This window comes from Podarcis liolepis (assembly GCF_965112155.1).
Source record: "Podarcis liolepis genome assembly, chromosome: 3".
Lineage (NCBI taxonomy): Eukaryota > Metazoa > Chordata > Lepidosauria > Squamata > Lacertidae > Podarcis > Podarcis liolepis.
Genome location: NC_139557.1, coordinates 36,770,073 through 36,796,837, shown reverse-complemented (window position 1 = coordinate 36,796,837; position 26,765 = coordinate 36,770,073). Strand labels below are relative to the sequence as shown.

The window sequence follows — 26,765 nt, the reverse complement described above, 5'->3', positions numbered from 1 at the left end:
CGCATTGAGGCTATACATTGAGAGGGGGAGGTTTTTTTAAAAAGTCTGTTTTCACCCTTTCTAATTGTTATGAACCCTACATAAAGTTTAGAACTCATTTGAAGGAGGAAACAAATAGGAAGAAAGACACTCCTCAGGTGATGCCAAATGGGGCTTCTGCAGGAGGTGTCAGAGGCCACATAAGATGTGGCAATGTAGACCGTTAGCCTGCCTGTTCAGTAGAGACTAGCATTTATTTCATCATTTCTACCTCATCATGTTACAGCAAGTGTTCCAAATGCAGGGATATCTGTCAGCTAGGAATTGGTTTTAGATCATTGCATCAAGGCTATATGGCAGGGTGCATTTTTCATTGCATAATATCTTGGAAAGGTAGGAGAGAATATTACAACTACCCAGTCATGTGAATTATCCAATTCTACTACTCAGTCCTGTGTGAATTATCCTGCCCCACTCACATAAGACTTTCAGCATGCAACATTCATCAATATGCAGTTCTACAGCATTCAGCAGCAAACTGATTACATGTGAAATTCAATGTATTTGGAAGTTCAGTGGTCTAAATGTGTAATGTCAGCCGAATAAAATGACTACACATTGTTCCACCTATGCCCCCATTTCTATTTAAGTGCATACATTTTATCCCTATAACTTTTGAGTGCCCATGAGACTGATGCAATAAATAAGTGTGCACGATTTTGGTGTGCTGGCTGATGTTCCAGTGCCGCTTTGCAAAGCATTACATCCTTCGGACAGTGTAGAATTGATGAGATAAACTGGAGATAAGAATGTTGGCCCAATCTGTGCTGCAATGTTCAATTCCTTGAGTTTTTAGGGCATCCTTAGATATGATCAATTAGCCTTTACGTGAACCAAAAATGAAACAAAAGAGCTTGTGTTCATGGAGCAGTCATCTTAAATAATGCATGCCATGGAAATAAGAGGAAAGTGTATTGACTGAAGCTTCATATTCTGACAGTGAAGGTGAAGAATATTCATCTGTACAGTAGAAGCCTACAGCCAAATAAGTTGCTGGTTTGTTCAAACCATTGTGTGAAATTTCGGGCATTCCACTGTTTCTTGGCTGCCTTTACCCCCTTAGCTTTGCCCAAACACCATGCCATAGTGTTAAAAGAAGAGCACAAGTTACTGAAAAAATACAAACTATTTTCAAAATAGTCCTATGCATTTCAGCAAGTATGTATTTAAAGGCTATCCTTGGGGGCCATAAAAGCAAAGGCAATGCATTTACATGAGTCATAGATACACAGCATTTAAAAACAAACTAAATTGGTTGCATACACTTGGTGTGAGCTGAAGCCAGCCAGCCACAACTATCAGAATTCCCTTCCTTTGCAACTCTTCATGGGTTTAGACTTCCAGCATTAACAAGCTGTCTGTCCCTGATATCCATAGCTCCTTCCCAGTCCTCAGACAACCCCACAAAATGATGCTGTTAGAACCTGTGTAAGGTTTTAATCCTAGCTAAACTGACAGCTTTCACTTCCCCAACTGAAGTGGCCTACACTGCAGATCTGATGAGACCTTCTTTTTTTGTGATGGCCAGAAGTTTCTGGCAAATATATTTGACTGACTTGCTGATGACACCTTTGTTGCCTGACAGTTGGAATGGCTATGAACATTCTGTGCTGTCACTTAAGCTCAGTCAGTAGCAGAGGCATTACTAGGTCTTTAAAAGACTTGGGGTACAGGCCTGTGGCACAAATTGGTATATAAATTTGCATATGCTACTTTATGTTTAGAGGTGCAAATTTGGGCGCCAATTTTCAGAGAGAAAGCCACCAGGAAAGCAAAATATGTGGGTTTTTCTTTAGTTTAAAAAAGAAGAGAAAGGGCAGGAGATATGGGATCCTGTGCAAAAGAGCCAAGACTCAGGTCTCTGTGCCTTACAGCATCCATGGTCAGTAGATGCCTGAGGCTTCACTGCCGCAAGTGCAATGCAATATAGAGTAAGCTGTAAGCTTTCACTCTTCCTTGGCAGAAACCACTAGTCCCAAGCCAAGCCTTTCAAATTTTCGAGATATCTGGGGATGCCTCCTACAAGAAACTTTTTAAAGGTTCTCTAATGTCAATCACTTCAATTGTCATTCCAAACTGTTTTTGTTAGGTATGCAGTGGTTAAAATAAGAATAATAGTTGCATAATTCACTACTAATATGTATTATTCTGTATATCACGTTTTTGACAGTGTGAATTTCTGAACGAAGTTTCTTGTTACGACTTTGAAATGGAAATGATAAGGCCTCCTGGTATTTTAACTCATTTCAGAATGTATTGATTTCAGTGTCAGCTGTCTTAAGTGATGGAAATAATGGGGTTTGAACGTGACCTTTTCAATCACTTTATCAAGTTCGAGGCTTTGAATATTGCTGAAAGCAAAGTGCATCTTAGGCACACCCATTGGAATTATGACACACCACAAATTGGCCAATGCTGCAAACTGAGTATGATGCTGAGTATTTAATATGATATATATAACACTCTTACATACACACAGAGAGAGAGGTATATCATCTGCCTGGATCCAAGGGATTCTAGATGTGTGAAATAAGGTTGTGCGCAGCCCTACATCTCTCTCACAGTCTCAATCTACTGGTCCCTAATAAGGTTAACTTGTCCTGGGCCAATGTGGGGACCATCCACCCTACCTGGGATCTGATCCTGAATTAGTTGGGGGCAGAGCTAATGTTTAAATAGGTTTTTAAAAAAACAAAACCTAATTAAACATACAGCTGGGAGGGGATAGGGGAAGGTGACAGTGCACCTCTTTCTCTCCCACTCCCAAATGAGAGCAGGTGGGGTCAATTCTGTGGGGTGCTCCTTTGCTAATGTCTTCTCTTATGGAGCCATTGATGCTGCATGGTGCTGTTCCAAAGATGAGCCTCAGGCAGGCAGCATAGTCAGGCAGCGGGCTGCTACTTACTTCCAGGAAAACACAGCTTGTGGTCAGGATAACTGTTTGCCTCTTCTCAGGGTTTTCCTGCCAAGTGCCCACCTCAGATGCCCCACCCTCTGATCACTCTGAGCCACCAAACCCATCCAGGAGCAATCTGTGGCATTGGTCCAATTCCCGAGTCCCACCAAATATGCCTCATTTGTCCTAATAGTTGGGCCTTGGCTGAATCCGGTGCATGGTCCTAGTTCAAAAGCATTGTCATGTACCTAAAGAACACTTCAGAGCCTGCATTGAGGCACAGCCTGATCCTTTTCCTTCTTGCTTGCAGCTCCCTGTGCTTCATTGGCTATTATTCTGCAGGTCCTTCCCATACTTGCTTCTTCAAGAAGGCTCAGAAAAGACCAGCAGTAGTAATAGGGAACCTGAACATGCCTTATGTGTTCACAGCACTTTGGATCACAGCACGGTGTTCAATTTATTTTAAGGATCACCAACAGGGTTCTGCACAAGTCCTCCTCGTTTATATAATGCTGGATATATCACGTAGAACTGAAGCCCTTAGTAGTTTAGTGCTAAAGCCATGCTCCAGCCACACTTGCAAAGGATTAATCAGAAGATGCAGACCACTTGTTGCCTGTGATGGATGCTTCGTACATTGCTCTGTTTGTTTGCCAGATGTTCCACAGCTATTCTCCAGTAGCATAACATAGTCTGAGACTTCAGAAATGATGAATCTTATGTCTGCAATGTGGTAAGAGTAAGAGGGATGCAAGTGCTTGGAAAATAAAGCTTTCCTAAATGCTCAAGCACTTAATTAGATGAAGATACACAGGTGTCCCTATGCCATCATCTCTATCTCTCTCGGTGTGTGTGTCTGTGTGCCCACACCTCTTCAAATTGCTCTCAGTTTGACCTTTTCTACTGCAGATTAACACTTTTTCTTCAATATGAAGTAACTGCACTGGGCATCTTGCTCAGTAAAGGCTATATACTTGGCAAAATAACTTGGCTTTATTTCCCCCCCACCTGCTGCTCACAGCAATTATCTTGCTCCTTTAAGAATATTAAAAAATGCTGATTTGTTGGACCACATATCGTTATAAGTGTATTGAAGTTTGCAGTGAGTAGTAGGGCATTATTATCTTCCTTTGTTTATTTGCTCACAGTTTCAAAACAGTTTCAAAACAGAAAGCACATTCAATTATTCTATTTGGCCTGGATGCACGACTGCAGAGGCACTTTTTCCCAACTGTTTGCATGCTAGGTAACAGTGAGTATCAGGGTTAGTGTGACTCTTCTGCATGTCTGCAGTACTGGATGCTTTTACAGGTACAACTCCCATCATCCCAGCTAGGAAGACCAGTGGCCAGGGGTGACGGTACCTGTATTCCGAAAATACTAGTCCAAAGTGTCACATCCTGTGAGGTTGTCTTTGAGTCTTTGCTTCACTGCAAAGACCCAGGTTTCTCCCTCTGTGTCTCTCAGCACAATGAGGACAGACATGTCTAGCTCTGTTCTTTGGAGCAGAGGCAGACATTCTCTGGACTCCCCCCCCCCCCATTTTGCTGCTCCTGCAAAAGAAAGTCAGGCTTCTAGAATGGAACGTGCAGTGGTGCATCTCTTTACATAAGTGATGAAAAGATGTTGGAATTCCTGTGACAGGCATGTCTGTGTGTATAGTATGTCTGCCAGGACATACAAGTGCTTAAGGGTTTTGGGAGGAGTGCGGTGGTCCTGTTAGGAGTCAGAGGTTGTGGTGAGGATCCACAAGGTTCAGTGTTTTGCAAGTTTCTGTTGTGATAGGTATGGCGTTGTGAAATGTGAGAAGATGAGTTTGTAAACCTTGACACATTTGTGATTTCTTGAGGGATTTAACATTTCTATTCCATAAGGACTAAGGATGAATAAGATTCAGACACACATGCCAGTTTATTATTCCCATGTGCCAATATTGAATGAGGACTTGCTTGTGTGAAAACACCATTACATATTATATGCCACAGATGGTACTTAGGTCCTAATGTTTGCATAGATACAAGCAAAATCTAGCTTCAGTTACTCTATGCACTAGTTCTCACTAAACAAGACAGGCCTGTTCCCCTTCATTGGAATTCATGTCCCCTCCATACAAAAATAAACATGCACATACAATCGTAATCTTGGAAATCTAGATTTCAGGGCCATAACCCTTCCCTATAACATGCAGTTTTTTATATGGAGGGATTTTTTTATATGGAGAAATCGTGATTTAGTAAAATCCAGAGAAAATTCAGACCACTTTGTTGTGCAAGTCTATATAAGTACATCTAGCTTGTCCTATTGACCTCCTTGTTTATGAATCAATACTAACAAAAAGCATTGCTTTATTTCCCCTATACGACAGAGAGCAGAAAGCTGTTAAAAACATATACTACCTCTTTACAAAGACCTTCACAGTTCTTAATAAAGGATGAGCACAAGATCTCTAAAATCAATCTCTTTAGATACGTCTGTGAGTCTGAATGTTCTATCTTTATTTCAGAGTTTTACAGCAATTGCCTCTACTTGATTAACTGGTCCATACCATTTAACAATCTCATACAGAGTTGGAGTTCTTTCCTCTATAATCAGGACTTGCACATTTTGTTCTTTTCCATTTAAAAGGGCTGTTCAACATGACAGATACAAAGCATGATAGATTATTGCTACATAAAAGATCTTTTATTCCAAGAAGTGGAGTTTTGAGAAAGTTCAATTCTAGCCCACTGCCTATTTTGAGAGCAGTAATTCAGATGCTTTTAACCAAAACTCAGATTGGCAAACAATTTAAAGTAGAATTATTTGGCTACATTTTCTAGTGGACAGTCATATTCCGCCCCAACTTTTCTTCTTGCTGAAAGTGTTAGAATTAGAGCAAAAGGGAAAAATAGCTCAGCTCCATTTTTATACAGGAGAAGACAGGTCTTCTCTAACGGTTTTGGAGTTACTTCCGTTACTGGTACAGACTACATCTCTTTGTTTTCATTTTTCATACAGTGGTTTTGGATATTTCAGCCAAGACTGCAACACCAACTCATAGTTCTGCATTTTTGTGTTTCTGATGTGAATGGGACTAATTGTATAGGACCTTCAGCCATGGGGTGAGAAAGACACAGTTGTCCTTTCCATGTGGGATCAGCCTTTCATACATTACTAGGGATGGAAGAAGCATCTCATTTAAATGGATTTATACATGGAATTTGGTGGTTCCAGTTGGGAGGGGGGGACCTTGCTTTTTGTTGCAATCAAGGAATGAGATTGGATTGGGTCTGGGCAGAATCTGTGCAGATAAGCTCAACACCAAAACTATTAGAAAATCCCAGCCTTAGACATTGCTGTCATGATTCCTGTGCCACTGTGGCAGCTCATGAATAGGTCCTGTGCTGTTGTTTGGTCAAATATTATTAATAATCATATAATATTTTCCAGTTTTGCATCATTCCAAGTGGATACCGGGGTTCAACATTTTCCCATGATTAATGGAACTAAAATGCAATAAGGACCCCAACAGTTATATTGTTAATTCAGTCAACACTGAGATATTGACAAGGAGTTAATTGATGTGTTTTCCCCCTACTTCCTTCCAGGGCTACCAGTGTGTCTGCCTCCTTGGCTGGGAAGGACCATTTTGTGAATCTGAATCCAATGAGTGTGACTCTGCACCTTGTAAGAATAATGGCACTTGCATTGATCTCTTCAATGACTTCCGGTAAGGAGCATCTTCTCTACCATCAAATGATTTGGATGTTCCAGTGATGACTTATTTTTTTTGTACATTTGCTGGATTTCAAAATTGCTGCATAGCAAACAGCTTGTGATATAAACTGGAGCAGTGGCGTTGTGAGGGTGGGGGTTAGGGAGATCCACGTTTTTCCAGGGCACATCTGTTGAAGAAGATCAAGAGACAGTGTGTTGCAGGTAAGTGTGCAAGTCTGGACATTTCTCCCAATTGTCAAGACACTAAGTGACATGCAGGCTTCAGCATGCATATCTCAGCTGAACGGGGGAACTGCATTCACAGTTGTGAGCAGAATATGGAGTTGGTCTCTCCAGCTGAGGAAAGAGAGATGTGTTAATGGATAGAGATAGGGAAGAAATGGTTTGGAAAAGTGTATCTATTAAGCAAGCTTGCATACAAAAGCATATTTAGTATGAGAAATGTGTACTGATATGTTGGCAGATGTTAATAAGCACTTTAAAAAAAAATTGCAAACTGGATTTAAGATTGGAAAAATGAGAAACCGAAATTGACGGATGAATTCTTTCCCACTTACGTAGTTCTTTTTAAAAACCTAAACCCCTGATCATTGGTTCTTTGGCAGGAGAAGTAAGAAACTGGATTCTGTCTCCCTCTGCCCACTTTCTAGCTTAGCAATGTTTGGTAGGATTTTAGTGTGTGCAACAAAACCCACTCTCCATATCCTCAAAATGTGGGATCAGCACAACCAGTTCAAAAATCCAGTCTTGGAGTGCTTGAATTATAGCTGGAATAGGTGTGTGCGTATGTCTTAATGAAACATCTTCCTAACTCAATATTAAGCAAATCATCCCCCCACCCTCATGATAATGTAAAATAACACTACTTTAGACAACTAATAACCTCCTGAGCATTCATCATTGTTGCCATCAGTTTCACTGTTTTCTTTCCTTAAATATACTAATCACACAAATGGTGTTACTTAAATGTATTCTATTACTTGGTGCCACTGAGCACAATAACAAAACAGATTTAAGTGCAATTTTTTGAGTTTATGCATATTTAACTCTGGAGAGGGTTTGTGGTTGTTACGTTCAGTGATCACACAACTTGTCAGATGTGTTGATATATTTTGCTGCCTGAAATGAAGATGCCAGTCAGGTGGGAAATGCTCACCTGGTTGTGATCCTTGTGCATGTCCCAAAGTTTACGCTATGGGATGTAACTCTTGCAGTGCTGTAAGGGAGAAAGCAGTGCAAATGTGTTAAAAAAGGTAAAGGGACCCCTGACCATTAGGTCTAGTCGTGGCTGACTCTGGGGTTGCGGCGCTCATCTCGCTTTATTGGCCGAGGGAGCCAGTGTACAGCTTCCGGGTCATGTGGCCAGCATGACTAAGCTGCTTCTGGCGAACCAGAGCAGTGTACGGAAACGCCATTTACCTTCCCGCCAGAGCGGTACCTATATATCTACTTGCACTTTGATGTGCTTTTGAACTGCTAGGTTGGCAGGAGCAGGGACCGAACAACGGGAGCTCACCCCGTGGCAGGGATTCGAACCGCCTACCTTCTGATCGGCAAAGTCCTAGGCTCTGTGGTTTAACCCACAGCGCCACCCGCGTCCCGCAAATGTTTTAAAGTGTTCTCCTAATGATTTAATACCATAATCTTCTTTTTTTCTTTTTCTTTTTGCTCCTAAGGACAAACAAAAAGGCAATTTATTGTACCATCTCTGAGTGCTTTCTACTAATCAATACAAATGCGGTGTTTTGGTATCCTTGCTCTTTCAGTTTCCTTTCATTTGGTTTCTTCTCTAAGAAGGGGGATGCAACTGGATTCCTCTGTCCATTCCAAGGTTTTAAAAGCAATGCTTTTGGCTCCATCTTTGTGGTGTTGCAGATGATCACACCAACCCACAGTCCTAAAAGCTTCTGTATTTGTTTACAGCTCTTTGATAAGCAGTTGTAGGTCTTTTTGTGCCAAGCTTTTCAGTGTCAGAACGAAAGGATTCAAAAGCATTCCAAGAGCGAATCTTTCATTCCTCTCATTCTGTCGGTGCTGACATGAAATGATCCTGCTGGCAGGGAAAGGTCATCACGGACTACTTGACTGCACATTTTGGAGTAAGGCTGAATGCAAAAGCTTTGTAAGATTTAATTAGCTAACTCGAATCGTCCTTATTTATTTAATTGCCCATCTATCACAAGTTGTTTGGTTTGCTGATGAAAAGTCTTTCCCCCCCCCCTTTCCCATTTGAGTGTGTGGCCGGCTTTAAATGCATAAGATTTATTATTCCCTCTACAAGATTGGTTTATCTGATATGAAATAAATCTCATCATGAGTCCAATAGTGAGTTCAAGGATTATTTCAATGCCAATTACAGAAATTGACTCCGCCTCCTAGGAATGTCAATGGGTTTTATTACATTAGAGCTTAAAAGGTGTGCGACTGTGCATACAACTATGAAATGGCTTGTTTTCATGGAGGCAACAGAACCACTTCCTCAGTGCAGGCTTGAAGAAAAGCTAAGGTTCTTAACCTTTTCCAGGCATTTAGTTGTAAATGCTACTGGCAGAGTCTGGTCTGGAGCAGTGTTTCCTAGACTTGGGTCTCCAGCTGTTTTTGGACTACAACTCCCATCATCCTTAGCTAGCAAGACAAGTGGTCAAGGATGATGGGAATTGTAGTCCAAGGGCAAACTTGGAGACCCAAGACTGCGAAACACTGGTCTGCAGGAATGCCTGAGCATAAAGCACATTCTGGAAATTTCCAGTGGCCTCCATATAGAAAGAGGGGAGAAGATTAGTGTATCTCTCCCATGATGTATTGGGAACAGGGTAGCAAGAACATTGTGACATGTCTTTTTAGGTCAGGGGGTGGGGAACTGGATCCAGCTGGTGGACTGGATCCTGAGTGCCCCCCAACTTCATCAGGCTACTTGGATAAGGGGGCAGAGACCCAATCACCTGTCACTTGAAACAGCTATTGCATTAGCTGGCCGTTTCTTTTTCCCTTTTTGGCATAGCAATCACTAAAAAAGAGAACCCAAGCCAATTCAGACCTGACATTGCTGCCTATCAGTTGTTAGGCAACTGACTCCACACCTGCTTTCTGCAGAGAGTCTCTGCACAGGGTTTGGTCATGCAACTTAGCAGTGCTAGCAAGCCTCCCTTGCCAAGCAGAAGTCTACTTTGAGGCTCCTCATTGTGTATTGGCAGCTGTGTCTCTACCTGTGCCACACCATATGATTGCAGGTGTGGGCAGGTGGGCATGGCTTGTGGAAAACAGGCTAGCAGGCCAAATTGGGAACTCATTATCGTCTAGTTAGGCCTGAAGGCAAGAGGTTCCACACACCTGTTTTTGATTATAACCCTGCAGGAAGGAACTGTCCTGTTTGAATTACTTGTATGCAAGCCGCTCTGGGAGCCTTTCAGATAAAGAGTAGGTTCAAAATGCCCAGCTATTGTTTAACTAGAGTTGTTTTTTAATAAAAAAAAACCCTATTTAAAACCCAAATTTAGGTATACAGTGAGGAAGGAGGAGGCGCCTCTTATTCTCATACCGCAGCTGGGAGTAAGAGGGTTCAGTTCTGCAGGGTACTGCTCCTTTACGAGTATCTTCCCTTCAAGGAAGTCCCTCATAAAGAAGCAGAAACCTACGCTGTGCAGGATCAAATTCTCTGCTTACCAGTGTAGTGCTGCTTTAGGAGGCAGAGGACAGGTAGGAAAGGCCAAGTGGGAAAGCCCACACTCCACATCCAAAGGCACTCCACCCATCCAGCTTCTCCCAGAAAGACATAGCTGGTAAGGTAGGTCTCTTTTTTTGCATATTTTGTTCTTTTTCCTGACTGATGCTTGGCTCTCCTTCATGTCTGACTCCCTGTCCCCTGACAACCTCAGATTGCTCTGGACCTTGCAGCCTGATGGGCGGCAATCTGAGACTATTTCAACCCAGCACAAGTGATATCCAGTCCCCCACAACTGGTCCTGTTCAGTTTGGGCCTCAGTGTGCAGCCCTATCTAATTGCAAAATAATTTTGCTATTGCATCTAATCCATTCAGAGGGTGACTTAAGTCCGTTGTTTTTAATTGTGCGTCTACTCTGAGTATGGCTATCATGGGATGTCACCCACAGGAAATAATTGAAGAATACAATAATATATTGCACACTGGGAAATGATGTCAAAAATTATTGTGTGTTTTCAGATTCTGCCGGATTTTGGCAGCTGTGCATAATGTATGGGAAACTAATTTTCTAATTATTCTGAAAGGTAGTGATTGTTCAGATGATGATATAAGCTGCATTGTTTGCATCTGTACTTTTGTAGCTTTGTATTATTGAGTTCTCAACCAGCTGCATCCATTAGGGACCTATAGGTAACTTACGAGAGGCAGCTATACAAATATTTAAATGTGCTTTTCCAATTCTGGCAGCAAATATGCTCAACCTCTGCTCACCACAGCGACCATTTCCTTGGCTCCTCCACCTGATGGGGAATAAAATAGGGCCTTTTTAACATTACTAGTTCTTCATGCAAGATACTAGGGGTACCTATTCTGCTTTATTGGCAGATATAAATGGAAACATTGGCTTGAATAATGTTTACCATGTTTTGATAGCAGGTTTTTCTGAGTTTTATGTTTCACTGGGGTTTTTATGTAAAAAATACCTCTGTTCTGAGAAACAAGTGAAGAATCAACAAAAGTAAGCTCTCTGGGCAAGCAGCAATATAGCAGTTATTTAATATGTCTCATTTTGCTTGGATGGGGAAGCCACAATCTTTGTTCAGAGCAGGCAAAACTAGAGAGCTGATGCATGTTACGAGGTATGCAAAATGGGGTATGCTGTATTTGCAAGTTGTGCTGAATTTGTACAAGGACGCAACAGTCCATTACAAATTGAAAATGAAAAGTGAGTTGGAAGAGACCACAACGGCCATCGAGTCCAACCCCCTGCCAAGCAGGAAACACCATCAGAGCACTCCTGACATATGGTTGTCAAGCCTCTGCTTAAAGACCTCCAAAGAAGGAGACTCCACCACACTCCTTGGCAGCAAATTCCACTGTCGAACAGCTCTTACTTGTCAGGAAGTTCTTCCTAATGTTTAGGTGGAATCTTCTTTCTTGTAGTTTGGATCCATTGCTCCGTGTCCGCTTCTCTGGAGCAGCAGAAAATATACATACTGCACTTTTTATTTGGTCGAATGTTGGTGAAATTTTTGAATGATTTTAGGATGGCGATTTGTGGGGTAGAAGGGATCTTTTGAAATGTGTGGAAGTTTGCCCAGCCACCCAACCTGTGTGAAGTCATATATTAAACAATCAACTTACGATACAATCAGCATCAAATTCAAATTTTTCTCTTGCCATTAAAACGGTGACTCATTTGCCCCTCTCTGAAGAGAAATAATACTGAGGGGGAGGGAGGCTACTTGATGTTTGCAGAGACAGATTGGTGTGTTCCACCGTTATTTGTTAATGCGCTCCACATCCCACACTGCAGGGATAGAGTCACACCATGGCATCAACTGTGGACTGGGCTGGGTCTGACCTGAAGGAGAACTGTAATGCTTAACTCCACCTCTGAGCCATTTATGAAGAAACAGGTCTGAATCTGCAGTTTGGTCATACAGTGATCTTTGTGCATCCTTATCTGTGGATCTGCCTGCCCTTGATTTCATGTTTGTAACGCCGCAGGTAAAAATGAATAAAAATGTTTTGGTGAGGCAGTAAAGGAAAATTTCAGTTACTTGATGGGGTGATTGTAATATTTCTACTGATATATGCTCACTGTTTTAACTAAATTATTACCACTGCAGAGTATGTAAGCTTTCTGATGTTTTAGGAACAGGAACTCAAGCATAAACAAGATATGTGATGAAGCACCCTCCCCAAATTTCAAGATGAACAGATAAAGGCAAGCAGCAGGGTCCTGGAACCTTCCACTTATCATTGTATTCTTCTGCGTTTGGGCAACTAACAGCCGTGCTCAGCTCCCTGCCTACAATATGGATGTTCTCATTATCTTGCTACCAATATAATGAAGTTTCATCCTCATCCCTCCTTCCACCTTCCATTTCCACCATGGGCATAACTTAAGGCCAGACAGAAGTTTAACAGCCAAACTATAAAATGGTCTGAGAAGCAGCTCAGCACAAAACCCGAGAAAGAGCTGGACATGAAGTGCTGATAGATTGCCAGGGAAACAGCCAGATGCTGCTAGCAAGAAGTGTTCCAGAGCCTGGCATCTGGGACCAGTAAGCACTATACAGATTCTCCATCTGTGGCTGAAGCTGTTGACTGCTGCTGGGGAAGGTGCAGTCGAAAGCAGTAAGGCAACAGCAGTTTATAGCCTTGCCAGTAGTAGCAGAAGGCAAGCTGAACTCAGCATCTAAATTAACATTTATATTCCAATTTGCTTTTTCCAGCTCCATACCAATGTGGAAAAAAATCCAGTCGTTTACAGAGATGCATGGTTTAGGCACACTAATTTGCAAGGGAGATGACCAACTCAAGGCATTACATATGCAAAGCTGCAGCCATGCTTAACTTGCGCTTCTCTCAAGCCAGCCCTTTCACCATAACTTGGGCGTAGTGGCAGTTGGAGTGACAAACACAAGCAAGAGACCACTTAACCATAAACAAAGCATATTAAATCGCTAAGATGGATGAAACAGAAATCTCTGGCTTTCAATCCCCACAGGGTGGGATCAACTTATCTGCTTGCACTCACAGAAGGAGAATGTGCACTCACGGAAAAGGGTGTCATCCATTCATGGATGACTATGATGACCTGTTTATTCAGCATTCATCCTGGTTGGTTTGCATGGAGATTAGATGATCCTGGCTACTTAATGAGCATTCATTCTATTTGTTTACAGGGAGGTCAGATGCTATTCCACGCTTTCCAGTGCATTCCCCTATCACAGGCATCCCCCAAACTCGGCTCGCCAGATGTTTTGGGACTACAATTCCCATCATACTGACCACTGGTCCTGTTAGCTAGGGATGATGGTAGTTGTAGTCCCAAAACATCTGGAGGGCCGAGTTTGGGGATGCCTGCCCCTATCACTTTCTACCTGATCTTTTCAGGAAGCAGATTTGTTGCTCAAGACACACCATTCAACTGAAATTCCACAATATAAATTTGCTGGCATGTGATTTGACTCCACCCAAAAGTGGAGCATCCATAGTCATTTAGAAAAAAATAAGTTGCTTAACAGTTAGTAAAGAACCAGATCCTACCAACATTCTTTATCAACAGCAGTATAAGTTGTTATTTGTGTTACTCCAGCTAAAGTCAAAGTCTGTAGGCTGACATAGGTTGAACTGGCTCCAAGACCAGACCAAAATCCATAGATATGTAAGATAGAAGTAGAAGAACCTAGAATGAATATGACAAACACCCTGGTCACCTGTGCGAGCTATTGACATAGTGGTAACAGCAACAGGCTAAATTCTCTGTGAAAGAAAAATCAGACATGCTTGCTACCTATGGGCAATAGAATGAATCTCATTAAACAGCCACAAGAAAATTTCGATTCAGTAATGAAGAAAATGTCATGCCACCTTTAATTACAAGAAGAACTATATTTTTTAAGACTTACTTAGTTTGGTGGCAGGACACTTTGGAATAGTGACTGATATTACAGTGCTGGGATAATGTTGAGTTGAAGTCTGGTTATTTTCCTGTATGTGTGCTGGATGAATTAGATTTTAGTGAATTCCCGTGTGAAATGGCCTGATCCAGACAAATGCATTCCAGCATCAATTGCCCAGTGTGGAGGGACAGTGGTGTGGGAAGTATTCATGTGATCCAGCCTCCATTTTTCAAATTTTACTGGAGTCGCAAAGGCAGGTTGCAGCTACACAATGTTAGGAAGATATGCATTGGGTCTGAGATACCTGCCATTGCAGAGGGCATGGTGGGGTTGTGCCATTCACCTAACTGTTGTCCAGCTGAGCCACTATAGCATACCAAAACCAAGAGGGGCAGGGATGCCAGATTGGCTCCAGTAGTGCATTTGCACAATGCCAACCTCACCACTACCAATTCCCTCCCTATCTCCATCCTTGGGCTACAGTCAGGTTAGCAGTACAGCCCCACCATGCCACTTGTGGCTGAGAAAAGTTTAAATTGCAGGACGTATAAGCAGAGAAAACTAAGAGAAGGTGCCAAAAAAAGAAGAAGAAGAAACTTAGTGACCTCATTATTTCTAATCTAAACCCTTTGTAATACATGTCTGCTGCAGATGAGTCATAACAAAATCAATTTTGTTTGTTCTTTTGCCCTTGATTCAATGGTTTTCTGAAAGCACAGTGACATCTTTAGAGAAATCTTAGTAAAATATGAAGTTTAAACAAACAAATATAAAATGGTGCAGGCACTTTACAATGGCTCATTAGAAATGAAAGGAAAACCCATCCATCAGTGTTTGGTACAGATGAGATATTTCATGCATGGCCAATGTCTATGACATACACAAAGAAGCAAAATTTTGAAAGTATTATGGGAATTGCCACTAGCATTAAATCCCATTGAACCATGGAGAATGAGTAATAAGCAATTTCACATAAATGTACAATATGTAGAACCGCTGTAAAAGCCATACTTACTGTTTCACAAAAAAAAACAATAAAAACTTGAGGTTGTGTTTCGGGAAAAGGGCATGTTGTTTCTCAGAAAGGGTTGGCCACCAGTTTCCTGGGGCTTCTGCCCTCCCCCAAAAAGAAACAATTAGTTTTGGTCTCAAGTGAAGGCACAATCCTAATGGGATCTGTTTAAGTTCCCTTGCACCCTAGTACCCAACATAAGCCTTTCCTGTTCTGCGTTTCCCCAAACTTTCCAAAGTAGTGTATACACCTGTACAGTATATACCATATTGCCTGAATATGAGCCTCACTTTTTTTCCAAATTCCGACCATGAAAAGTTAAAGCGCGGCTTAAATTCGCAATGTTACAAAAAATTGGCTTTTGCGTGTTCAGACCCAGAGACCTCCCCCCTAAATAAACACACATTTGACTCAAATTTTAGTTTTGGTTTTGGCAGAATTTAGGCCACAACGTTATTGATTACAGAAAGCGAGTGGTTCCATAGGCTCTGGTTCGACTAGTTCCCTGCACCCTTGCAGGTAGCGCTGACCCAGAACTCCAGCATAGGTCAGCCAAGGGTGAACACCAAAGGTAGGTGAAAAGCCCAGGAACAGACTCTGTTCACTCCCCAGATGCTCCCCTGGACTCAGGCACAGGCACAACCACCTCTTGGGGGTTGACCAAACCAAGTTGAGTCACTGGATTCCTTTAACGGAATACCCTTCACATAGGGATGGTGAGACGGTTCTCCCTTACAAGTTGTGATGATTTGCTACGCCGCAGGCGAAACCCAAATGGCAACAGCCAATCAGCCATGTTGGGAAAATTCCTGCCATGCCCCTGTCCCAACGACAGATGACACACGACAACATAGCAAGGTCCATCACAAAATGCCCTACATATTCCAATGCACGAGCCAAAAGAGGAAGCTCTGGGTCACGTCCATGCATAGGTATATATAAGTCCCACGACCTGTTTAGACTGCACCCTATTGGCCAGATTCAACCCAGCAATGAGGGACCTACCAATCAGGTGTTGTGGCTGTCCAATATACTCACCCACAACCAAGAGGCCAGTCTCCAGGTCTCACCACAACACATGCCCTCTTTTAGAGAGGACACACTTTACGATATTGCTGCTGAAACAGACATACGGTAAAACAGAATGGGTGTGAGTGCCTGTGGAATTTTAAGGGAGTGGCTTATATTTGGGTATTGTCTCTCTCTCCCCCCCCCCCCAAATTTTAAAGGTGTGGCTTATATTCAGGCCAATACAGTATGCATGCCTGGAGATGTCTTATTTTGGTGACTCTGAGCATGCAGAAAAATGTCCAGAAACTATGAGGAACTATTTTTCTTATGCAGGCAACGCCCCATTTACGCGGGGGTTGCATTCTGGTTCATCGCGCATGTAAGCCTGCCTTTCTGCGTTCCACCTTCTTTCAGTTCCCCCGATGGCAATGGTAGACTTAGGCAATTATTTCCAGTTACTATGTCTGCTCAGCATCAACAGCAATAGAGGGTGGACTTAAATGTTGCAGTAATGAGATTTTTCCACCAGCACAAGGATTTTTGCTTGCCAGATGGAAGAATCGTATCTCTCCCCTCCCTGCCCAGTCCACATGTGCACAGCTCTGGGGCTTCTCCCAATTGTCCAGGACCAATCTGGGGAAACATGGGGGAACCTAGGGGCAGGAGAATAGGGAAAGCCCCATTGCACTAGCAGGAATAATTGTGCTGGCTGCTGCTAGCACAACTATTTAGTTGAATCCGGCCCATAATTAATAACAAAAGCTGCCATAATATAATATAATGTCACCTTTGACACCCTCCTCAGAAATATAAATAACAGATGTTATCAAAAGCAAGCTGATATGTCTTATTGCTTTGCGTCCAGCATATTCACCCACATTGCTGTTTTATTTCACTAGCTAAAAGTCTACCGTTAAAGTACCCTATTCAAAAATTATTTTGGCAGAGAAGAAAAACCATGCATTTAGGAAATGACACATAACAATTGTATATCTTACTTTACTTTGGAAATTGCTTTTTTTTTAGGGGAACATGTTACTAATGTGAAATTCTTTCAGTATAAGTGATTTTTTAAAAAATTCAGCATCCTCCCCCCCTTTCTCAGTTTTTACAGATAATTAAATTTTATTTTATAGCCCTCTTGTTTCTGTGTGCAATTTAAATTCTTCTATTATGTTAGATCAATAAGTATTATAGAGAACGACTACTGCAAACAATGTCCTAGTACAGCTTTTTTTATGAAAAAGAAGAGGCTCCTTTTTTACTAGGACAAAAGCGGGCACATTCAGAACACATAATTATCACATCGGCCTCCATTAAACGCCTCTTTGGCGATGTAAAGAAGGTAATAAAAGTTTTTAAAAGGAGGACTTTATCTCCAAAGTTCATGAAGCAGAGAGAAAAATTTCACATGTAAAAAATGTACATCTGCATAAGAGTCATGGATGCCTCCCTCCCTCTCTACTTTAATATTTGGAAGGGACAGCAATAAAATATTTAGGGGATAGTTCTTCAGAAATTAGGCATAAAGCAAGCCCAAGTTTTTAAAAATGGGTCACTTCTATTGTGACAGGTAACCAAAAAAAAAAAGCTTAAGCTATAACTTGCACATGGAGAGTGAAAGGATATGACAGTAAATGCTTTTCTTTGCTATTTTATTTTTGCAGGAATAATACCTATCAGCCTGGTGGAGGGGGGAATGTCATCCTCCTTTCCCTTAGGCCACATCCACACCATATATTTAAAGAACTTTTAAATCACCTGGTTGTGACTTCCCGCAATGAATCCTGGAAACTGTAGTTTTCCCCCTTACAAAACTAGAATTTCCAGCACCCTTAAACTATAGTTCCCATGTTTCTTTGGAGGAAGCCATGACAGAGTGCTTCAAACATATAGTGTGGCTATGACTTTATTCTTTACCCTTGGGGCTTTAATTTGAGTCTTCACAGTAACAAACTTTGTGAAATCTGCCTCATAACAGATGGGCTTATTAAAAAATATAAGCTTTGCTCCCAGTTTTGAATTTCAATATTTGTTAACACTGTGCCACATATTACACAACACTAATGCGATTAAAAAAATAAAAGTGTTCATATTTACATCTTTTACCTACTATTTTATATGACCTGCAGCAATATAGCTTTCCTTTTCGAACACTTCAGTTTGCTCAAATGGCAAATTTGCTCTTAAAATTTTAAGTATCTATGCAGGCCCGAAAAGCTTAATTAAATATGAAGTTTTGTAAATCTTGTTAATGGTTGAGCTTAATCTTTACTGCACAGTGTGGAGAAAGACGTATTTTGACTTGAGCTTTTTAAAACGGGTTTGTTTGTTGCATCCAACTAAGTGATATTCAGAGAAGACCCATTGAAATCGATAGTTTATAGTTAGTATCACTAATTTAAATATATTGATTTTAATTGATCTACTTGGAGTTGGGCTGCGTTGCATACAGCCCTGTCTCTTTTAAGTGGTATCTTCAAAAGTTTAATAAGGTCTGTCTTGATAGACACTGCGGCAGATGCAACCTGTGCATCATCCTAGTCTTCTCTCCCAGGATGTCTATCTTTGAGATGAAGGACCTCCTTGGTCCTTCCTCTTTGCCCGGGTGCCAAAGCAAGAAGCTGCCAGAACTGCTGTCATTATTGCAATGGCAGTTTTGTAAATATATATATATATATAAAGAATGAGAGGAGGAAAATCAACAGCACTGCTGCTGCAAAGATAAATACAGTGGTACCTCTGGTTAAGAACTTAATTCGTTCTGGAGGTCCGTTCTCAACTGTTCTTAACTTGAGGTACCACATTAGCTAATGGGGCCTCCTGCTGCCACTGCACCGCCGCTGCATGATTTGTGTTCTCATCCTGAAGCAAAGTTCTTAACCCAAGGTACTATTTCTGGGTTAGTGGAGTCTGTAACCTGAAGCATCTGTAACCTCAAGCATCTGTAACCCGAGGTGCCACTGTATTGGCAGGGGTGGGGAAGGATCAGCGGTGATGGGAGACCATTTGTGGCAAGGGGACAATTAGTCATGCCAAGGGCTCTCTGAAGTCTCTTGCTGGCCATGATGCTTGAGTATTACAGAATTTTAGGAAGTGGCTTTTATATTCATACAAGTGGGAGCTGCAACAAAATACTGCAGTGTTGATTGCTCCTGTTCAGGATTCCAGTAAGTCCATTACATCCCACCCAAACCTCAGGCTAGTTGGTGTACCCCCCCCCCCCCCATATTTTTGTCCATCTGCAAACCCTGGGGTTTCCCCAACTCTCGCCTCTTTGTGTGTATGGTAGGGTCGTTTTGGCTACATAAAGTACTAGGTGGTAAGATTAGACTTTCACCACATACTCAGGTCAGATGACTAATCTGCATGCCAGAATCTTCTTATAGGCAAAGCAACTCACACCCTGGGTGTCAAAAATAGAGGGAATGATAAACATTGTCAGTCAGTACACTGGAATTCACAGTGTCTGTGCCTATCTGTAACTGTTATGGTACATTGTATTTGAAGTTCCGAACTATTGGTATAATAGTTCTTCTTATGTGAATCAATTTATGTAGTAAAATAAAAAAAAATGTTGTTTTACAACACCTACATGTCAATTTTCACCCTTCCCGTTTGCAGTGCATGTTAAGTCTACACACACATACACACAAATATCTAGAACCTTTTCAGTGCCATTGAAACATGGAGCATAATGCTTTCAGTTTTAATATTCAATGTGCAGTGCTTTGTGAGATAAGATTAGACTAAAGGGAGACGCTAGACAAGAAGAGAGAATGTGATATGCCTATATAGGATTCAGTGAGTTACTGTTTCTCTCTGTAGACAAGCAAAAGGAACAACTGTAATATTTTGAATGCCTGTAAAATAACCTCTGAGGAATCACAATCTATTTATTTGTGTATTTGAGACAATTTCACCCATCCAAGATGGTATCTACTTCATTTTTAATGTTCTTCCCAATTCCCTGCTTTTCTGAGAACTATAAAACAGGCACAATATGCAATGTAATCATATATTGGCCTTTAAAACATTGTTAAAACTAATATTTCAGTAAAATATGTGACGTTTTTATCGCTGGGATTTATATTTAGTATGCAATTAAATGGAAGGGCAGTTGTTTCATGTCTAATTAATGTGGGCCTTTATGAGCTAGAGGCTGACCATTTCAGTTTCATTGTTATATTTGGATCCCTTTAAAGCCATTCAGCTTGATGCAGTGGGGAGAGAGAATGCCCTAGATCAGCCTTCGCCAAACCAGTGCCCACCAGACATTTTGGACTACAAAGCCCATCATCCCTCACCATGGGCCATTCTGGCAGGGGCTGATGGGAGCTGCAGAAGGTCCTATTTCCTTTCACTTTGTTTTCAAACAGCACTTTGACAGGGCTTTCTTACGTGATAACAAAGAGGAAATCGACCATGCATGTACTGCGGGATTTTGTTGGATTCCCACAACATTCCAGAAATCAAATTCTTGTTCCACTGTCATTGCTCCAGGATGTATGTGTGTGTTGGCTGGAATACAACCATATTAAACTGAAATCACAACAGTAATTTAGGAGCTGGGGGTGTCCCCTTTCCTTCATATGCCATTTCTTCCATAATCTCTGGGGTGGGTGGGTGTCTTTCTTATCCTAAAACAATTACTATGTGGCTGAGTAGTGTATATTCTTGCTTGTATATATATTTTTATATTCCAGCTTCACAGTGGCTATTTTTGGTCTCTTTGTTTGCAACCTCCGATAGGATTTACTGGCATCCTGATACGCCTTAAATTGTAAGGCTGTCTTAGACGTGTAATTCTGAAGAAATCTGAGGATTTGTTTTGCTTTTTTTGTTTTGTTAAAGCAGAGTAATGTAGAATTTCTTTTTTAAAATAACTTAAATGGAAGTTTTAACTTCTTTTATTAAAAAAAGAATCCTCCACCACTGTGTTTAAAGAAAAGACAAACCAGATGTTTTGAGTGTTCCACAGACAACATTTTGGAAAGCCCATGGACCTAGAGAAACATAGAGGTAGTATATACAAAAATCCACAGCAGTATTGACACAGTAAAGTAGAGGAACAGAACACTCTGTCAGGACCCTGATCCAGGAAGATTATTGGCATTTTAGTTCATTTCCCATCACTTTCCTAACTGCAAAAAGTCCCTTTAAAAGGATTGGTTGCACTGGGATAACAGAACACTTTGACCAATTTAATTGAGCCAGTATGAGCCGAAATTCCTGCCACAAAATAGCATCAGTTTAGAGGCACCTTTAGAATGATTGATAAAATTCAGTAGATATGTGTATGAAAGTGGCAATTCTAATAAATTTTAGTGAATATATTTTATTGACAGACTAACACGGGAGTGGCCTTCTAGATATTAACTGCACAATGTACAGCTTCTATGTATTTACTCCAGAGTTCTCCCTTTAATGCAGGAACTGGCTTGACTTGAAAATAAAAGTCTTTAAGCACCTTAGGCCAACATATTTATTGTTCCTCTCTTCGTCTTTAAGGTGCGGTAACACGCTTTATTATGTTTACGGCACCATACCAACATGACTACCCTTCTAGAATTCATCTCTGTTTAAATGAGACTAATTAAGGAGATTCAAAGCTTAGGATGTGAACCAAAGCACAGGGACACAGTACTTAAATCCATTCCGCAAACTATTCGTGACTAGCGTTTAAATTGAGATTTTTAATTCTGATCTTTCAAATATGATCACGTGTGCTCATCAGTTTAAAGGGTGATGAGGGAAAGGTAACATGCACATGAAGTGAAATAGAAATGCATAATAATTAATGTACCTCTGTCTCAGATATTTTGTTCCTTGTGTGCTGCGTCACTTGATACACAATGTATTAAAAATATGCTATTTTACTGCTATTATAAAAGAGATTATGAGTGGGGAGACTGTGATAAGAAATGCATAGAAATGGGGAAATGAATCATAGGAAATTAGAAAAGGAATGAGGCAAAAAGGGCTGAACCAATTAAATGGAAGGGATCAATTAGAATGGAAGGAACAATATATATATATAAATACATAAGCCCTCTAAGGTTTCCCTGTATAAGACTGCACATGCAAAGGCATATTCTTTCACTGTTATGATAATAATAGTCCCCTTCCTTTATCTCTCCCACCAGCTTTCTGCTATCAAATGCCTTTCTCCCCATATAGGGTCAATATCCTCTTTTATCCTCAGCTTTGCAAAGAAAGTGAAATGCTAGGAATACCTGTGTTTGGAGGAGTCTTATTAAAAAAAATATTCTAAGGATTTTTGAGTGGACTTCAAAAGGGTTAATCCTTGAGAATTTTGCAACTTGAAGAAGGATAAGGGAGGTTTGAAAGGCTAGAAAGGACATGTGAATAGGCCCTTTTACCTTTGGTATGTGGCAAAGATCCATTTTCAATATACAGGCATCAATTTTTGAAACTGTAGAATGAGTAACTGTAGAAATATAAGCAAAAGATAAATAATTTATACTGGGGCAAAGGCAGAAATAATTAATATTAAGCCAAAAGCACAGTCTAAGACTGGAGATATAATCCTGGAAATTCCTTGTTGAGGCATAAAACGTGGGCATGTCCAGATTCTTTTTTGGTCTTAAATAGTCCATATCAATTCTGTACTATCAAAATATTTGATATACAAGATGTCCATCCACTCTTGAATTAGATTCCTGTACTAATGGGATTAATAGGACAACAAATGTGGATTTTGTGAGCTGTCAAGATCCTTATATTTTGACCCCAGAAGGATAAATACCCACTGTCTACTACACAATGGTTTGAGGACCTCACCATCCTTCCTGTAATGTGTGAATTTTGAACTAAATATCTGGCACAAAACTACAGAACCCAGGAAACCATCTCCTGGAGAGCTGGCTCGGTTGTGTGGCCAGAAGGCAGGAAACTTGCTTCATTCGAACAAATTTCTCTTTAACTTTTTTATTTGCTGAAGAAACAGATTAAACAAACAAACAAACAAATTAAATAAATCAATAAAAAAACTGGGCCGAAAAGGTCTTACCCAGCTTGCGGGAGGGGGAATCAATGGCAGGGTGGTGGATAATGATGGGGCTGTTACAAATAAGATAGATTTGCTTATTTTTAGAACGTTTTTTACATAGCAGAACATGTGTGCCTTTATTTCAAATGGTCCTTGTTAGGTTATTTAAGCATGTTTCAGCCATGTATGGTTCTGATAGCCGGCATCTTAGATTTGTCCAAAATGGTGGTTTGCAATGAAACTTGATAGCATGAGCAGGAAACCAAATATACAGTGAATGGTTGCTGAATGAGCACTTGATACAGTTACTTTCAGCAGCTTTGTTGTCCTATGGAGGTGGCAAATGGATGGGTTGTTTTTCCTCATCTTCCCAATGCAGGCTTTTTGAAGTGCAGATTATGGAAAGATGAGGTGGTTGCAATTGAAGGAGAACATTTTAGTGTATTCAACTTGGAGAGAGAAGTTTAACCCAGATACCTACTTTCTGCACTTGGAATGTTTAAGAGCAGACAGATTGGAGGTTGCATTCTAGCATAGCAGCCTTGAACAGTTTGTATTGTGGAAGGGCCTGTAGCTACGGCAAAAACAAGTACTTTGATTGATCCTTCAGCAAGCTTGGAAGAAACATCAAACTCGAAAAAGCCCATTAGCTTTTGTTTATCTCCCATCAGACAATGGGATGCAAGTCGCTTTTCCAGAAGGACTTGGTACGGTCAGCTTTGTTGGCTACGCAAGGGCATTTTGTCAAAATCTGGCAACTTCTTTCTAATGTAAAACATCTTCTGCCGCTACCTGCAGCAGATTTTGTTTGGCAGGCGATTAACTGCATTTGCTTTTCAATCTGGGATTTTTTAAAAAAAACTGCTAAAAATTTCCAAGGTAATAAACACCTCGCAGCTCTTTGTCTCAGCAAATAGAAATATGACATTATTGCAAACAACAAGCCAATGATTCATTAAGCAGTTCCAGCAGCTCTGTGTAACGGTAAATTGTAGCCCCGGTGATCGAAAAGGGGAGAGACTGGCGTTACTTAGGAATAGGGAGGCATGCAAAATGAAGTCACATGGGGATTCTGTTAGGAAGGAGATCAGGGCTGAAGGCATGCAACTAGCCTAACTAGCCCTTGCTCGTTTTCTTTCAGTCCCCAAACGATGCTGTGCATACGGCTGATTTATTCATTTGTTAGAGCAGGTCCAGTGTTCTGTTTTGTACCCATGTTTTCAAGTCGTGCATTCAGATTGCAGCTGAAGATAGGATTCTTCATTATGTTACAGATAGAAAAAGCAGTGGAGTGTTTCTTGTTGGTGCCCAGGGCGGGTGTGCTGGGGGGGGGTGCACCACCAGAGTGACCCCCGCTCACTGGAGCCAGAAGGAGATCAGGTAAAGGGTGCAGCCCCACCACACCATCCACTGCCGCTTATGATTTGTGTTTATTTGGGGGCATCCTACCCCCACATGTTGATGGTGGCATTTATGGAGAAATAGTCCTTGCCAACTACTTAAATGGATGAACACATTTGGACTGCTCTGCTCACATGCACAGGCACCTGGAAGTTGAAAAGCAGTAACAACAGCAGCAATAGCTTTTTAAAAACCCTGCAGGGTGCACCCTAGGTCTCAGGCCTGTCTCATGCTTCATAATTTGTGACGCTTCACATTGGCTGTGGGACAAAAGGGCAGCGTATAACTCCAACAGCATTGAGATAGGGAGAAGAAAAAGGCTGTTTACTTCTTCCAATATGGGTGACACACATGACATTTTTAGTTGAGGGAAGCACAGTACAAAGAAAAAGGTCCTTTCCTTCCAAAAGGCATACATCAATATGTTTATTTTATTTTGGCACACCACACCGGCAACAAATGCTTCCAGATAGTTAGTGTTGATTAAAATTAAAAGAAGCCAAGTAGGGAAGTGCCATTATAAGCAGGGCCGTGAGGGTTATTTGGAGAGGAAACACAGGTGCATCTCATTATCCTCATCTGCATCATTAACTGCAAGGCATCTTAGAGAAGGGCAGGCTTGGAAAAGCAAGTCCCCTCATTCCATGCTGAAAATGTAGATCTTCTGTACTGTAACTCAGCCCTCCAAACTCCTCCGTTTCTCTCCCAGTGCTCAAATCTGGAGAAACAGCAGTCTTCTAATATGTAGGAGTTTCTGATGTGTCAAGTTTCCGTTCAAAATGCACTGGAAATGTCAACGCATGTGGCAGTTTTCTAACGTGCTGTGGCTGTCATCAGGACACTTAGAGAGCATAAGTAATAAAGGTGATCAGTACACTGCACATTTGTGTCAATTGAATTAGGGCATGCAGTCTCATCAATGTTGCCTTTCATAGATCTTAGGGAAACTGTTATAGTTCAGAAGCCAGGCTACGTATACTCTGCTCTAGACGCTCACATGCAGGGGTAGGTGTGTTTGAGAGTGAAAGAGAGATTGAAGGGGCTGGGGAACATTTCAGGGCCATATCCAGTGCTGCAGCTCTGCTGGCGCAAGGGACTTCCATTTGTGCAATGCAGTTTCATTTTCCTCTCCTGTTCCTTATGGCCCGTCGGGCACCAGCCAAATCAGCTAGGGGGGGGGAACCATCTAGAGCAGACTCTGAGGGGCATGTGGGGGGCAGAAGAGGAAACTGAAGTCCCGTTGCACTAGCAGACTTCTTCTGGCACAGCATTGGGTACAACCCACAGGGGATGCTAGGTCCGCTCACAGCCAGCCCATTGAAGTGAATGGACGTGACTAAGGATTCAACTAGACTTCCACTTTTCCCTCTGCTTTCCTCCAGGGGAAACCTGATCATTACCACTGAATTGGAGCAAACGTCAAACAGGTTTCCCGCAGATTGTTGTTGGATCTGATTCAGCGCTAAATAGCGGATTTTGCCAAGGAAAGTGTCAGGGCAAAAAGAAAACCGCTTGGACAAGTGTGAGTGTAGACGAGCTGTAACTTAGGGGTCATTCATTTCAGTGGGTAGCAGTCAACGTTGCACTATGATGAATGCTCTGTATCCGCAAGCATTTCAGCTTAGCAGACAGAACAGTCCCCCTCCTTGTGCTGTCATTCTCCTGACTCCCACCAGAACCAATTGTGGGGGGCTTGGGGAGGGGAGTGTGGGGTAAAGCCCCATTGTGCAAGTGGAAGTCCTTGCATAGGGCTTCTGCTGATGGAGCTTGTTAGGTGAATCTCACCCAGCTGGTCAGTTCTTAGTTGGATACATCTAACAATGAGAGAAAATGCAAACAATAGAAGGGGTGGGGGTTTTTTTGGGGGGTGTCACACACTCAGATTGAGGGCCATACCATTTGGTCCCATCTTTCCCAACACTTACTCGGGCAGTCCTGTCACCTTCCTATCTTCCAAGATTTGGGGTAAGCGTCTGTACAGAAAAGCCTCTGTGTACAAATAGACTACGGAGAAAGCTAGAGAGTTCCAGAAAGACATCTACTTCTGCTTCATTGACTGTGCAAAAGCCTTTGACTGTGTTGACCACAGCAAACTATGGCA

The 26,765-nt window shown here is 41.5% G+C and overlaps 1 protein-coding gene across 7 annotated transcripts in view; it reads left to right on the top strand.

Moving 5' to 3' along the window:
* EYS (eyes shut homolog) overlaps positions 1 to 26,765 on the top strand; it is a 471,327-nt gene that overhangs the window by 63,711 nt on the left and 380,851 nt on the right. For all 7 annotated transcript variants that reach the window (XM_083495822.1, XM_083495824.1, XM_083495825.1 and 4 more), the window contains one exon: positions 6,523 to 6,644. In XM_083495822.1, the coding sequence (XP_083351948.1) occupies positions 6,523 to 6,644 (122 nt within the window). The remainder of the gene's footprint in view (positions 1 to 6,522; positions 6,645 to 26,765) is intronic.